General features: G+C 62.9%; 1 protein-coding gene across 1 annotated transcript; it reads left to right on the forward strand.

Moving 5' to 3' along the window:
- The first annotated feature begins 720 nt into the window (after nucleotides 1-720).
- Nucleotides 721-10,168, forward strand: LOC123350415 (snake venom vascular endothelial growth factor toxin apiscin-like). Its single transcript, XM_044988999.1, has 7 exons — nucleotides 721-853; nucleotides 4,978-5,008; nucleotides 6,100-6,296; nucleotides 6,980-7,059; nucleotides 7,682-7,711; nucleotides 8,230-8,295; nucleotides 8,889-10,168. The coding sequence occupies exons 1-7, from the start codon at nucleotides 806-808 to the stop codon at nucleotides 8,923-8,925; spliced, it is 489 nt and encodes a 162-aa protein (XP_044844934.1). The 5' UTR covers nucleotides 721-805; the 3' UTR covers nucleotides 8,926-10,168.
- The last annotated feature ends 6,023 nt before the right edge of the window (nucleotides 10,169-16,191 follow it).

Consider the following 16,191-nt stretch of genomic DNA (forward strand, 5'->3'; position numbering starts at 1 on the left):
GTGGTGCAGGGGGCGCTGGGGGGTACACGGGGGGCTGGGGTGGTGCAGGGGGCGCTGGGGGGTAGACGAGGGGCCGGGGTGATGCAGGGGGAGGGAGCGCCGGGTGATGCATGGGGCTCTGGGGGGTAGATGGGGGGCTGGGGTGGTGCAGGGGGCGCTGTGGGGTACAGGGGGGCCGGGGTGATGCAGGGGGAGGGGGGGCTGGGGTGGTGCAGGGGGAGGGAGCGCCGGGGTGATGCATGTGGCACTGGGGGGTACACGAGGGGCTGGGGTGGTGCAGGGGGCGCTGGAGGGTACAGGGGAGCCAGGGTGATGCAGGGGGAAGGGGCGCTGGGGTGGTGCAGGGGGCGCTGGGGGTAGATGGGGGGCTGGGGTGGTGCAGGGGGCGCTGGGGGTAGATGGGGGGCTGGGAGGTACACGGGGCGCTGGGGGGTAGATGGGGGGCTGGGGTGGTGCAGGGGGCGCTGGGGGGGTACAGGGGGCCGGGGTGATGCAGGGGGAGGGGGCGCCGGGGTGATGCATGGGGCGCTGGGGGTGAATAACCCCTCCCCGATTCCCCCTTGCTGGCGGCTGGGGCGGGAGCGCAGGTCCGGTTCTGGGGCTGGACCCTCCCTCTGGAACGTCCTTGGTTCCTGTCTCTGCCCATCGCCCCCCCCAGCCCAGCCCGGAGCCCGCGGCTCAGCCCAGCCCCAGCGTCAGACGCTGCCGGGCTCCGGTCCGGGCTGCAGGCAGAGCTCGCCGCGGGCCCGCGCCCCCGGGGGCAGAGACGCCGGGCCGGGCCGGGCCGGGCCGCAGCTCCCCCGGGATGGGCCCGGGAAGCCGGTGGCTGCTGGGCGCCGCCCTGCTGTGCCAGGTAAGGGCTGCGGGGAGGGCCCGGCGCGCCTGCAGCCCTGGGTGGACGGGGCGCCCGCCGGGGGCTGCGCAGCCCTGTGCCCAGCGCGCCCGGCCCGGCACCGCGCCCGGCCCGGCTGGGTAGCGGAGCGGGGCTGCAGCGCCCTGCCCCGGGCCGGTTTGTGGCCGGCTCCCCCCGCTTCCTGCCAGCTGCTGGGTCGGGGGGGGGAGCGGCTGCCGCGGCCTTTCGCAGCCTGGCCCAAGTGCTCGGCTCACCCGGCACCTGCTGCCCCGCGGCGGGGCGGGGCTGGCGCGGCCGGGGCTCGGAGCCGGGCCCGGTCTGAGCCCGCTGGGGACGGGGCGGGGTGGGCCCGGGTTGAAGTGGCCGCGGTTCCTCGGGTACAGGGAGCTAAGGCCCCTCCGCCTGGGGGCGCCCCCGATGCTCCTGTCCCGCCGCGCTGCTGAGCCAGGCCCTGCGCGGGGGTCGCGGCCAGCCCGGCTCCGAGGGACACGGCCCCGCAGGCAGCGGAGCTCTCCCCGCAGCCGGCTGCAGCCCCCCGGATCCAGCCCCCTCCCCGCAGCCTGCTGCAGCCCCCCGGCTCCAGCCCCCTCCCCGCAGCCTGCTGCAGCCCCCCGGATCCAGCCCCCTCCCCGCAGTCTGTTCCAGCCCCTACGGATCCAGCCCGCTCCCCGCAGACTGAGCCAGCCCCTCCGATCCAGCTTCCCCCCGCAGCCTGCTCCAGCCGCCCGGCTTGTGGCGCGTCCCGCCCCCGGGTTCGGGGCCCATGGGCCTCATGCGGGGCTCCCCGCTCCAGCTAGACCGGCCCCGGCCCCGCCGGCGCCCCCGTGTCCCCCCTTTGCTCCGCCCGGCGCTGGCCTTGAGCCCCCACTCCCGGAGGTGCGGGGCGTGTGTGACACCCCCAACCCCAGTGTCCCGCGGGTTCAGGTGAGCGGCTCCCCGCTCCCACCCTGAGCCCGGGCTCTGGGGCACATGCTCATAAGCGCCCCCGCAGCCCGGCTGCCTTTAAGCCTGCGTCCCCGCCCCCCTGCGAGCCACCGATGCTTCGGATACTCAGGATCCCCCCGCCCTTCTTAGGGTGACCAGATGCCCCGATTTTATAGGGACAGTCCTGAATTTTGGGTCTCTTATAAAGGCTCCTATTACCCCCCACCCCCATCCCGATTTTTCACATGTGCTGTCTGGCACCCTACCCCGTCTGGGTTATAGCACCGTCAGTCCTCCCCCCCCCCTCCCTCCCCCCTCCAGCTAGGCGGATGAGATTGGCACATTGAGATCATTAAAGCTTCCCTGGCCGTTAGGGAAGGTGTGGGGGGGAGGGGGGAGGGATGGGGTGTGGGGGGGAGGGGAGAGGTGAGTATGGGGGAGGGATGGTATTGGGGAGGAGGGGGTGAGTGGGGGGGCAGGGGGAGGAGGTTGTATGTATGGGAGGGTGGGGGAGGGGAGTGGGTGGTGGGATGGGGTGTGTGTGAGGGGGAGAGGTGAGTGTGGGGGTGGTATTGGGGAGGGGGGAGGAGGTTTTATGTATGGGAGGGTGGGGTGTTTGTGAGGGGAGGGTCAGTGGGTGGGTGGGTGGGGTGAGTGGTGTGGGGGGTGTTTGTGAGGGGGAGGGTGGTGTGGTGTGAGGGGGGAGGGAGTGGGTGGTGTGGGGGGGGTGGCAGGTAGTCCCAGTCTTCTGCCCCATTCCCACTCTGCTAATCCCCCCGCCCCGATTCTTCCTCACTTCTTGTCCTAACCTGTTGCTGCCACCCCCCACCCCAGAGGTGGCTGCTCTTCGTGTAGGAATCGGCCCCTCTGGGAAGAGGTGACTGGGGCCACCTGGTCTGGGGTTAGAACCCAGAACCCCAAGTCAGGAGCTTCTGGGTCTACCCGCTGCTCTGGGTGACCCCAAGGCCCCAGGCTGGGCACCCACCTGCTCTCATGGAGCTGGGGCGCCCTCTGGTGGCTGACTGGGAACAGCAGGCTCCCGAGTTTTCACCATGACCCCTCTGGGTGCTGCCCCCTTGGCTTCTCCCCTCGCCCAGGCCTTCTCTGCTGCTGCAGCTCGCTCTGCTGGTGAGAGAGCCTGGGGCTGCAGCTGGAAGGGGTGGGGTGGAAGCCATAGACTCCGGGACCCCCCACATCCCATGACAGACGGGAGGTAAGGGACCAGCTGCCTTAACTCTGACCCCTGGGGCACCATCTAGCAATGGAGAGGGGCAGACCTCTGCTTGCCCCCTCCAGAGCCGGAAGGTGGGAAAACTAGGGGGTGAAGGTGGAGGAGGGGCAGGGGCTAGAGCAGTGGTTCCCAGACTGGGGTTTGTGAACCCTGGGGGGGTTCGGAAAATGTTACAGGGGATTCTTGGGGGAAAAAATCCCTAACGCCGGCCAGAGCTGTCCCTAGGGACCCCGGGCAGCAGGGGGCCAGCAGCCCGGAGCCCCTGGACTTCCAAGAGCGAAGCAGATCAAAGCAAGCATCTCTATCACACTGAGGAGATTGAAACTTCAAGACTCCTTATAAGAAATGGAAAGGGAGGGGGATATTTTTTTGCTGTTTTTAAAATGCAATAGGCAGCTAGGATTGTTTCTTAAATTATTAGGAAGAACGAGTTGAAGCTTTGTTGTAACGGGCCTTGTTTGCCTGGACTGCTCAGGACCCGAATGCTTGTGTAGGGGGAACTCTGAGTGGGCTTCTTAAATCCCTTCCGGCTGTTTCACATCGGATGCTCCTTGATGAAACCTAGGAGCCCTGTCTTAGACCAGGCTTCTTCCAAGTGCTACAAGCTAGGAAAGTGAGAGCTTGGAAGAGTGGTGCCGTTTTCATAATGTAATAAATCTACTGGCATGATACATAATAATTACTAATAAATAGTGTGTAATAAACATGTCATAACAAATATTATCGTTCCAAGATCGCGGCTTTTATAATTTATACTCACATAAAGGAGAAAAATCCCTGGAAATATTCATTTTTAGCAGAGGGTTCAAGAGACTTGGCTGTGATTGGGGGGGGGGGGGGGCTAGGGGCTGGGGCCGGAGCTGGGGGGCCAGAGCTGGGGGAGGTTGTGGTGCTGGTGGGGAGCTAGGGCTGGGGCGATGGGGGCAGGGACTGGGGGTGGCTGTGGTGGTGATGGTGAGCTAGGGCTGGGGCGATGGGGGCAGGGACTGGGGGTGGCTGTGGTGGTGATGGTGAGCTAGGGCTGGGGCGATGGGGGCAGGGACTGGGGGTGGCTGTGGTGGTGATGGTGAGCTAGGGCTGGGGCGATGGGGGCAGGGACTGGGGGTGGCTGTGGTGGTGAGCTAGGGCTGGGGCGATGGGGGCAGGGACTCGGGGTGGCTGTGGTGGTGATGGTGAGCTAGGGCTGGGGCGATGGGGGCAGGGACTGGGGGTGGCTGTGGTGGGGAGCTAGGGCTGGGGCGATGGGGGGAGGGACTGGGGGTGGCTGTGGTGGTGATGGTGAGCTAGGGCTGGGGCGATGGGGGCAGGGACTGGGGGTGGCTGTGATGGTGAGCTAGGGCTGGGGTGATGGGGGCAGGGACTGGGGGTGGCTGTGCTGGGGAGCTAGGGCTGGGGCGATGGGGGCAGGGACTGGGGGTGGCTGTGGTGGTGATGGTGAGCTAGGGCTGGGGCGATGGGGGCAGGGACTGGGGGTGGCTGTGGTGGGGAGCTAGGGCTGGGGCGATGGGGGCAGGGACTGGGGGTGGCTGTGGTGGTGATGGTGAGCTAGGGCTGGGGCGAAGGGGGCAGGGACTGGGGGTGGCTGTGATGGTGAGCTAGGGCTGGGGTGATGGGGGCAGGGACTGGGGGTGGCTGTGCTGGGGAGCTAGGGCTGGGGCGATGGGGGCAGGGACTGGGGGTGGCTGTGGTGGTGATGGTGAGCTAGGGCTGGGGCGATGGGGGCAGGGACTGGGGGTGGCTGTGGTGGGGAGCTAGGGCTGGGGCGATGGGGGCAGGGACTGGGGGTGGCTGTGGTGGGGAGCTAGGGCTGGGGCGATGGGGGCAGGGACTGGGGGTGGCTGTGGTGGGGAGCTAGGGCTGGGGCGATGGGGGCAGGGACTGGGGGGCCGGAGCTGGGGGCGGCTGGGGGAGGGGCAGGAATAGGGGTCCTTGAGGGGGGCTGGTTTCTAACGGGTCTGTTGTGTTTCAGGTGGCGCCGCTGCTGGGCCAGACAGCAGCAGGTGAGTGTCCCGCCCCCTCGGCTGTAGCTGTTGCTGCCCCCCGCACTCAGAGTGCCCTGGGAAGGGGCAGCAGGGCTGGGGGAGCAGAGGGGATGGCGGAGAAAGAGCTGTGAGAGGTTTTGGGGAGGGGCAGGGGACTTGGGGCCCAGGGTGGGGGAGGTGAGAAGGGGCAGGGGGTGGGGGGGCTGGAGGAGGAGAGGACAGTGGTGGGGGGTTTTGAGGAGGGGCTGGGCTGGAGGAGGACAGGGCAGTGGGGGGGTTGAGGACGTGTTGGGGGTGGGGGAGGATAGGGCAGTGCTGGGGTTTGGAGGACGGTCTGGGAGAGGACAGGGCAGTGCTGGGGGGTTTTGAGGAGGGGCAGGGGGAGGACAGGGCAGTGGGGGGAGTTTTGAGGAGGGGCTGGGGTGAGAGGTGGGGGAGGACAGGACAGTGGGGGGGGTTGAGGACAGGTTGGGAGTGGGGGAGGATAGGGCAGTGCTGGGGTTTGGAGGACAGTCTGGGAGAGGACAGGGCAGTGCTGGGGGGTTTTGAGGAGGGGCTGGGGGTGGTGGAGGACAGGGCAGTGCTGGGGGGTTTTGAGGAGGGGCAGGGGGAGGACAGGGCAGTGGTGGGGGGTTTTGAGGAGGGGCTGGGGGTGAGGGGTGGGGGAGGACAGGACAGTGGTGGTGGAGGTTGAGGACAGGTTGGGAGTGGGGGAGGATAGGGCAGTGCTGGGGTTTGGAGGACGGTCTGGGAGAGGACAGGGCAGTGCTGGGGGGTTTTGAGGAGGGGCTGGGGGTGGTGGAGGACAGGGCAGTGCTGGGGGGTTTTGAGGAGGGGCTGGGGGTGGTGGAGGACAGGGCAGTGCTGGGGGTTTTTGAGGAGGAGCTGGGGGTGGTGGAGGACAGGGCAGTGCTGGGGGGTTTTGAGGAGGGGCAGGGGGAGGACAGGGCAGTGAGGGGGGGTTTTGAGGAGGGGCAGGGGGAGGACAGGGCAGTGGGGGGGTTGGGGAGGGGCTGAGCACAAGCGGGCGGTGGAAGAGGGGCCCTGTGGCTCACCAGGGAAAGGTCGAGTTGCAGCCCACTTCTGGTCCCCCCCCCCGCTCCCCCCAGTGGTCCCCTTCGAGGAGGTGTGGAGCCGCAGTTACTGCCGTGCCCTGGAGACCCTGGTGGACGTGCTGGGCGAGTTCCCCCACGAGGCTGAGCACGTGTTCAAGCCGTCCTGTGTCCCGCTGCGGCGCTGCGCTGGCTGCTGCGGCGACGAGGACCTGGAGTGTGTCGCCGTGGAGACCCGCCCCGTGGCCATGCAGGTGGGTCCGGGGGTGGGGGGCGCTCTGACCCCTGGGCTCTGGCCCTGTCCTGTGTGGGGCTGTGGCTGGCAAATGGCCCCCTGTGCTCCTGCCCTGGCTCCCCCGGCCACCATAAAATCAGGACATCTGGCCACCCTAGGCCCATCTAGCCCGGTATCCCGCCTCCTGCGGTGGCTGGTCCCAGCTGCCTTAGAGCCCCCTGGTGGTTAACTCTGGAATAATCTGGCCGGGGCTGGAGGGCGGTGGCGGCTCGTCCTCTGACCCCGTGGAGGGTAACCGGCTGTTCCCTGGGCCAGAGACACGTCTGGCCAGCTCTGGCTCCCGCTCGGCTCTTGGCCTGGCTGAGACCTTGTGGCGGTGAGTCCTACAGGCTGCTGGTGCCCTGGTATGGTACAGTATGTACTATATTATGGTGGGGCCTAGGGGCCGCGGGCAGACGGCGCGTCCAGGCTGCGTCCCGTGGGGCAGGGGAGCATTTCCCCCACCAGCTCCCTGTCTCCTGCCCCCTGGGCACTGGCTTCCCTCCCATTTGGCCAGCTGGTAGCCCCCCAGCCTGGCCAGTACTTGGCCTTGCTGCTGCCTGGGAGAACTGAGCTTGGCCGGCGGAGCAGTGGCCCGGGGGGGGGGGGTGGCATGAGGCAGGCTGGGTGCCAGGGTACCAATGAGCTGCATCCTCCCGCCAGGTTGTCCGCCTCAGCCCGATCCAGGGGAAGAGTCAGCAGGAAGAGATGAGGTTCACTGAGCACAGCCGCTGCGCATGCAGGTAGGGGGGGCCATGGCTGGCACATGCAGGTGGGGGGGGTATGGCCGGTACATGCAGGTTGGGGGGTATGGCTGGTGCATGCAGGTGAGGGGGGCATGGCCAGATCATGTTGGTGTGGGGGGGGCCTGTGGCCGGGTACAAGCATGGGTGGAACACAGGTAGATGGCGGGGGTGGGTGTGTGTGCAGCTTGTGAGGGGTTGGGGCACGTGGCTGGTGCATGCTTTGAGCAGGGGGTTGGACTAGGCGACCCCCTGAGGTCTCTTCCAACCCTGATATTCTCTGATCCTATGTCTGGGGGAGGGGATAGTGTGGCCAGAGGGGGACAGTGGCTGTGTGAGGGGGAGGGGGCCGGTACATGTGCTGGGGGTGGGTTGTGGCCAGTGCGGGGGATGCTGGCCTGTGGGTGTAGGGGGCAGCTGTGCCGCTCATTCAGCCCCCGCCAGGGACTCGCTGTTGGTTCCCGGACTGGCCCTGAGCCCCACCAGAGCTCAGTCGGGGTCCCAGCCCCAGGACCCCGGGGGTGGGGGTTCCATACCTTGCACACCGTCCCCCACAGCGAGACACATCTCTGGCTGAGCTACTCCCCCCCCCACCCCCTTACCAGTGTGTCTCTGCTTTCAGGCCTCGGAGGAAACGATTGAAAAGCGAGAGGTAGGTGCTGGCCTGGGGTGGGAGAGCCTGGGGGCAGGGGGGCTCCCTGGGGTGCAGAGGGTTCCTTGGGGGGCTGGGGAGGGAAGCAGGGGGGACTGGGCTCTCTGGTGATGGGGAGGTTCCCTAGAAAGTTTGATGAATTGGGAAAGACCCCCAGCCGCAATGCGGGGAGGGGAGAGATGGACAGACGTGGTGAGGGAGGGTGAGCACAAGTCAGGAAGTAGCGGGGGGGGGGGGCGGGAAGAGATTCCCCCTCCCCCCACCCCCTGCTTTAGCATGGCCGGGGACTCTGGCGCAGGGCTGGAGCCATGTCTGGGACCTCAAGGCTCTGGCTGGTGCCAATTGGTGCTGTGATCTGTACGTTTGGTGCCACCCCCCCTCTGGGCCCTGAGTTCCCTGGGCTGGTGCCCAAAACCTGGGGGGTGGGGCATGGCAGAGCTGCAGGATGGGGGAAGGGAGCCCTTGGAGCAGGGCAGGGGGCCTGGCATGCAGAGAGTAACTCCCCCCACCTCTTCCAGAGACAGCAAGAGAGGTGCCAGGAGGAGACCTCGGGAGCCGGGCCCTGGGCCCCTCCCCACCCCCCTGTATGTACACACCAGGGCATGGGGGACAGAGGGGCTGGTGTGGGGGGCGATCGTGTGGGCAGGTGGGGGCACCTTGCAATGCAGAGGCTGCTGGGAGTTGCAGGGGGGGCAGAGAGTGCTGTGGTCTCAAGGGGTCTGGGTTCCAGCCCCCTTGACCTTCGCCCACTCTCCCTCCCATGATATCTGGCCAGGACAGGGGGACACCAGCCGAGGCGCCCAGCCGCTCTCCCTGGGCCCTGTGCTCTGGGGTGCTCCAGGGGAGTCCCAGCTGGCTCAGGAATCAGGGTGAGCAGATCAGGAGAGAGGGGGCTGTTTCTCCAATGGGGGTTGGGCACAGGGCCGGCTTTAAGCCGATTCCCCGGGAATTGCACCCCGCGCCACCAAAGTGCTGCTGAAGCCCCGGACCGCCGCCGAGTATTCCAATTGGGGCCCGCGGGTCATAAAGCCGGCCCTGGTCGGGCACAGCACAGGGGTGGATGGTGGGGGTGGGTGATGGACCCCAGGGAGGCTCTGTCCTAGTCACGCTCCACCCTCCCTTCTCCCCTCCGGTCCGGTTCTGCTGCGTGAGGCCGTTGTCTGCGTTCCCTCCACAGGTGCCAGCCCCCGTCACAGAGGGAGCCGAGGAGCTGAGGCCACAGCCGAGGCCAAGACCTGGGGTGAAGGAACCGGTCCTGCCCCCAGGTGGGGGTCCAGGGTGCAGCCCCCAAAGCAGACTGGAGCTGGGACCGCCTCCAGCACCCAGTGAACGAGCCCACCTGCAGCACCCAGGCTGGGGGGCTGGTGACCCCACATGAAAGGGGCAAGGGGTGATGCCGCTAGGGCAGTGGGGGGAGGGGACTCATTCCAGGGGGTTCTGCCCGGGCGGCCAGGGGCTCCCAGGTTGATGTCAGGGGTAGGCAGGGGCTGAAGGCAGCTGGATGGGGAATTGAGGACCTGAACTTCTGACAAAGGGAGCTTCAGGCCAGGTGCCCCAGGGCCAGGAGCGGATAGTGGGTAGATGGGGGTTTGGTCCCACCCCCCTTTCCAGCAATGGGAGCCCCCTCCCCCTCAGCTTCAGGAGCCTCCCCCCCAGATAGGAACCAGGTCCCCCCTGGATGGGAGCAGGAGCCACCCGTAGCGAGATGTGAGCCGGTGAATTCCACGGGGCTGCGACGCCCAGCCTGGCCTCCCCTGTTCTGAGGCTGCAGATTGCTCATGTATAACCCATGCACAGATACTGAACCCACAATAAACCCCGTCTCCTCCCTGCCCTGTCGTGAGTGTCTCCTCGCCTGGCTGATGCCCCAGCCCTGCCGGTGCACGATGGAGGAGTAGCCCAGAGACCCCCAGAATGAGCACACCTGTGACACTGTGCCAGGAGCCCTGCGAGTGGGTGATGTGACCCACAGCTCCTGGCAGCAGGCTGGGCGAGGGGAGAAGGTAGCTGATCTGGCGTGGGAGGAAAGGTGGAGGCTGTTTGGGTTGCTAGGTTGTGTTGGTACAGGTGTGGGTTCCCTGGTTTCACACCCTAAGAGCATTTCTTTTAAGCAGCATCCATGTCAGGGGGCCGCCCCACTGACCAGCCCCCAGCTGTACAATCATGTGCTGCCCCCTAGCATGATGAGCTCAGTGCTGGTGGGGGGGCCCTGCAGAGAGCACAGAGTGGCCTCAGTTTTGGGGTTCAAGCCCTTCCTGGTCTCCCCAAACCAGCTCCTGCCCCTGTGCCCTGAGAACCAGCAGGCCCAGCCCACCAGACTCTGAGTCCCTGTGCCTGGCCCACGCAGACGGCTGGGGCAGCTCGGATGGCTGCTCTGGTCCCAGCACCAGCCCACTGAGCCTGCTCCAACCCGCCCCTTCCACTGGCTAGCGGGGAGGATGCAGGGGGTGAGGGAAGGCTCCTGTCCCCCCACTGCATGCTTCGCTCCAGAGGGAGGAAACCCAGGGGCTGAGCCGCAATGGAGCTGCGTCGTGCTGTGCCTGAGCAAGCTGCTGACCGCTCCCCACGGAGCAGCCTCGGGGGCGGATAGCGGCCCTGCCCCACCACACAGGCCTCCAGGGGCTCCGGGGGCAGGGGGACGATTGGGGCATTTCGACCCAGCTGAAATGGTGCCTGGGGCTGTGCAAGTGAGAGTGCACAGCTCCCGCAGGCGGCCCCTGGAACGGTGCAGCTGAGGCATGGATGGACTGACGGACAGACACACCTACCTCACCCTATGGCCGCTTGCACAATGCCACAGTCATTGCAGTGCAGACGCTTCCTCCACTGATGGAAGGGGTTTGTGTGTTGCTGGCGCTAGAGCAATAGACGAATCCTTTCCTTGGCTTAGCCATGGCTACCCGGGAGGTTTGTCACCCTAACTGTGGTGCTCAGGACGTGACATTTTTCACAGGCCTGAGTGATTTAGGCCCCAGTCTAATTTTTCACTATAGACCAGGCCACATGGAGGGGGACAGAGGGAGGGACACGAGAGGATACACGCAGACAGAGAGAGCGACACACAGATAAATATATGCAGAGGACATGGAGGTGGACATGGACACAGCTGGAGGGATACACTCACACGGATGCACACAAAGGGACATGCACATGCGCACACCCAAAATGTACTGACCGTTACCGGCTCAGCACACACGGCTTGTGCTGTCGAAGGACAAGACAGGGACTTGGCTGGGCTGGTGGAGTTCGGAGGCAGGTGTGGTCCATGCAGTACAGGCCACGCCGTGGGCTCTGGCTTGACCCCAGCACAAGCCTGGTGCTATGGCGTGATGCCACCTTGCTGGGCTCTCAGGGCTGGGCAGTTTGTGCTCAGAGCCATTTGCAGCCAATCAGCCTGAGAGTCTAGAGCAAGTTCTCCCCCAGCTCCCTGAATTTCACATGCTAGAGCAGAATGTCCCGTGTCAGCAGCTTTGCCTGTTACTTTGGGGTACGCTCAGGTATTAGGGTTATTCTTCGGGGGGGGGGGGAGGTTCTGTAATCCTATCAATGTACTGCCTGTGTCATGTGTGTTCTCATACAGAGCTCTACCCCCTGCACCAGCGCTATCCTGCAGGCCCTCGGTTCCCCTGGGCTGGGTTCCTCCCCCCCCCACACACTGCATCTGAGAGCACCGCGTTCATCAGTGCTCCCAAGCTGACCCCTTATGTCCTTGAACTCAGCAGACTGGGTCAAACAGCACCTCCAAGCTGCCACCTTCATATGTCCCTGGTTCAGCACGTCTCTCTCTCCCCACTTTCACGTTACAATTGTTCTGGTAGTAAGTTCCCACTTGATGAGAAAACCCCACAGGATTTTTGGGCACAGCAGGGATCTTTTAGCTTAGGTACGAGGAGCATCGCTGCAGAGCGAACGAGGAAACCAAAAAACACAGGACGGGGAGGGAGGAGAGCGAGAGCTGGGTTCTCACCACTCCATGAAGCTTGAATGGATCAGTGGTCCCAGGTGATGATGGTAGCTGAGGGTCCAGAGTGCTAGAGTCAGGCAGAGCCCCCCAGCACAATCAGGCAGGGGAAGATGAAGTCCCCATGGAACTGATGCAGAGTTTGGATCCAGGGATCAGAACACGTCCTTGAACCATTGTTGTTTCTCTACAAAAAATCCTACCCATGCTCAAGTGAGGACCCTAGCTTTGGTTATGTGTAGACAAGGGAGGATACCAAAGTTGTTTTGTTCGGGCTAGACAGGGGAGCTGATCATTCCTGGCTACGGGCAGTGCTCCTTCGAGGGAGCTCACAATGCAATTAGGGAGCTTCACTCTTTTGGATCCCAATAAAGGATTTATTACTAGAATTGGTCTGATAACTACTAAAAACCACCGCCCCACTCCCTCTGCAGCTGAGGGTGTGCCCCAGCCCAGACTATGGTGCCCCCCACCCCCAAGCTCACCCTCCAGAGGACCCCTCCAGACCCCCTCAAAACTACGATGGCACCACCCGTGCCCTGGTCCCAACAGGACCCCTCCCATCCAGACAACAGCGCCACCCCAGCCCCATCTAGGGACCCCCATGCTCCCACCACAGGCGTTCACTCCTCGGGTGCTCCAGGGCTGGGGCAGCCAGTGAAAAAACTGGTGCTTATCACCTCCCGCACACCATCTCCTCCCCCACAGCACACACTCGGGGAAGCGGGTAGAATTGGGCAGCCAGGCCATCAGCTGCCAGGCTACAGCGTGTCGGCCATTGTCTGTGCCCAGGCAGCCAGCCGGCACTCACACCTGCCCGCTAGGGGTCTCTGCAACGATCACACACCCTTGTCCTACCACCTAGATACTTGAGTAACACACAGGGGAAACTGAGGCATTCACACTATTCAAACAAAACATTAAAAACATTCCCACTTCATCACACCCTCCCACCAGACAGACTAGGCCTGGCCGGGATGTCTCCCCCCTTCCCTCCCATCAGAGACCCCAGAACTGGCCGAGATGTTTCCCCCCTTCCCTTCTCACCAGAGACCCCAGAACTGGCCGAGATGTCTCCCCGCTTCCCTCCCACCAGGGAGACCAGAACCAGGAGGGACGTTTCGCCCATCCCCTCCCACCAGAGAGACTGGGACTGGTCTCCCCCCACCAGAGGGACTGGCACTGTGAATGTGTACTAGAGTCTGGGGCTAAGGTGAGGGGGCCTCCCTGCAACATTTCGTTGTGCCCCTGGCAGGAGCCACTAACCCCAGGGAGGCGAGGGCCTGGGTGATGGGCTGGCGATGCATCCCAGCCCAACGCCCTTTTGAAGAAATGGCACCTGACCCAGGCCCAGCCCTTTTCAATATCCCCCGAAGAGAGGGACGTTTAACAGAGCCACAGATAAACGATACAGACGCAGCTATGGCCAGTCCAGGTGAGCCAGTGTCTCCACGGGAGCTCATCTCCCCCTGCAGAACATGGCTGGGGGCACACAGGCACCCTTGCTGTCCTAGACCCAGCCCCACTGAGCAGAGGCCATTGTCAGGCTTCCTGCATTGAACCTGTGACCCGCCCCTGGTGACAGCTCTGGCCCGTGTCCTGGTGTATGTTGTGCAGTGGCAGCACCCCCCCGGGAACAAGCGATGGGTTTTTAGGCAGCCGCTAACCCCAGGGAGGCGAGGGCCTGGGTGATGCCCCAGGCGCACTCCCCCACCATCCGGCATCTGCGCTGGGGTGATGGAGCCTTCTGCTGCCAGGTGCGCTCTCATCAGGGTTCAGCTTCATAAGCCAGGGCAGGGGGGTGGGCCTGGCCATCCACGCAACAGTGGGCACAAACGCCCCACTGATAACCGTATCATGGGGAAGGGACCAAAGCCCCTAATTGTCGAAACAGGTAAATGCCAGACCTCTGGAATGCTCTGGGACCATGTGCCTGGCCGGCGCGTCCCATGCTGGGTCCACCAATCCCCCTCTGTGGTTGTCCAAAGGCTCTTTTCCAACTGCCATATTCCTGGGCCCCTTGTGCTAGGCAGACCGTGGGAACAGGAGTGCCAGCAAAGGCTCCTATACCAGGGTTAGTCAACAGGCGGACCGCGGGCCAAATCCAGACCACCAGACGCTTTTGAATGGACCCTGAAATCTTTCTACTCACTTGTTATCATTATTATTGTTTGAATTTTTCTCTGGAGTGTGGACCGCGACTATATTTTTACTCTGGACCTTGATAAAAAATAACTGACTCCCCCGGTCCTACACGACTCGGACACGCCATCAGCTCAAAGCCAGCCAGTATTTCGGAGCCCTTAGTAATCGCCACCACCCGGGGACAAACCACAGGAACAGTCCCCTCCCAACTTTCCATCACCACAACACCGACGGTTGGCTTGTTACCACCAAACTGACCAGCCACCGGTCTGCAGCAGTCTGGGGCAGCCGGCTTCCATATGCAGGGCCGGCTCTGGCTTTTTTGCCGCCCCAAGCAAAAAAAAAAAAAAAGGGAGGGGGCGGAGCGGCAAAGCAGGAGGGGAAAAAAACAAAACAAAACAAAACAACCTGTGGCGCGGCCGGAGCAGCAAAGCAGGAGGGGAAAAAAACAACCAAACAAAAAAACCCTGCGGCATGGCCGGAGCAGCGGTGGGGAGGGACCTGCAGCGCAGCCGGAGCGGCAAAGCGGAGAAAGAAAACAAAACAAAACAAATAAATCTGAGGCATGGCCAGAGCAGCAAAGCAGGAGGGGGAAAAAACCAAACCAAACCAAAACAACTTGCAGCACGGCCAGAGCGGCAAAGCAGGGAAAGAAAACAAAACAAAACAAAAAACCTGGGGCATGGCCGGAGCGGCAAATCAGGGGAAAAAAACAACAATAAAAACCCCTGCTGGGCAGCTGGAGCCAGGGTGCAGGGGGACTCCCTGTGCTGCAGACGTGCAGCGGCGTGCGCACCCAGTCTAGCGGGGAGGAAGGGGAGGGAGCGGGGGAGAGAGAGAGCAGGGGGGCGGCCAGGGCTTCAGCGGGGCGCTTGTCCCGCAGTCCCGAACACTGCGCCGCCTGCCGGGAGGGCTCTGCGCCACTCCGGTCGGTGGAGAGGGAAGAACAGGGGCTGCCCTGCCCAGTTTGCTACAGGGCGCTCCCCTCCTCCACACTGCCACCCCCTACAGGGCGGCCGGAGCAGCAAACCAAAACAAAAAACAAAAAAAACCAGCCGTGCTGCCCTAGGTTTGGGCAAAATGCCGCCCCATAGAATATGCCGCCCCAAGCACCAGCTTGCTCAGCTGGTGCCTGGAGCCGGCCCTGTCCATATGGCACCGGTGCCCCATTTCTGGACTGGACTGGTCTGGTCTCCCTGCGTCCTGGGGCTCAAGGGTCGGGCGAGCTCCTCACATGGCTCCTGTTTACTGACCTGGTGAGCTAAAAACACTTCCACACGCAGGCCGAGGACACACAAGTTCTCCCACAATCCATTACAAAACAGTTCAGCGAGTGGCTTGGTTTCAAAATGGCCAGTTATGGGGAATCTGCCACAATCGTTGGCTGTTAAAAATTTGTGCCTTATTTCCAGCGTGAATTTGTCTGGCTTCAAATTCCAAAGATTGGATCTTGTTAGACCTTTGCCTGCCAGACTGAAGAGCCCATTATTAAATATCTGCTTCGAAGCAGGTACTTAGAAACTAAGATCAAGCCACCCCTTAACCTTCTCTTTGCTAAGCTAAACAGACAGAGCTCCTTAAGGCTCAGGGTAAGGCAGGTTTTCCAATCCTTTCATCATTCTAGCAGCTCTTCTCTGAATCTCTCCAATGGTTCTACGCCCTCTTGAACTGTGGGCACCAGAACTGGACACAGGATTCCAGCAGCAGTCACACCAGTGCCGAACACAGAGGGGAAATAACCTCTCTGCTCCTACTCAAGGTGCCCCTGTTTATACATCCAAAGATCACCTTAGCCCTTTTGGCACAGCGTCACACAGAATATCAGGGTTGGAAGGGACCTCAGGAGGTCATCTAGTCCTACCCCCTGCTCAAAGCAGGACCAATCCCCAGACAGATTTTTGCCCCAAATGGCCCCCTCAAAGATTGAACTCACAACCCTGGGTTTAGCAGGCCAATGTTCAAATCACTGAGTTATCCCGCCCCCTTGGCAGCTTATGTTCAGCTGATAGTCCAAGATGATTCACCAAGATGATCTCCAAGTCTTTTTCAGAGTCGCTGCTTCCCAGGGTAGAGTCCCCACAACCCAGTAAGTGTGGCCTGCATTCTTTGTTCCTCAATTACATTTACGTTCGGCCCTATTAAAACACACACTGCCCCCTTTACCAAGTGATCCAGACCGCTCTGTATCAGTGACCCGGCCTCTTCATTATTTACCCTTCCTCCAATGTCTGTATCGTCTGCAAACTTTATCGGTGATGATTTTTTGCCTTCTTCCAAGTCATCGATAAAAATATTACACAGTGTAGGGCCAAGCTCCGATCCCTGTGGGACCCCACTGGAAACACACCCATCCACAAGGATTCCCTGATTACAG

The sequence above is a fragment of the Mauremys mutica genome, chromosome 15, assembly GCF_020497125.1.
Source record: "Mauremys mutica isolate MM-2020 ecotype Southern chromosome 15, ASM2049712v1, whole genome shotgun sequence".
Taxonomy (NCBI): Eukaryota; Metazoa; Chordata; order Testudines; family Geoemydidae; genus Mauremys; species Mauremys mutica.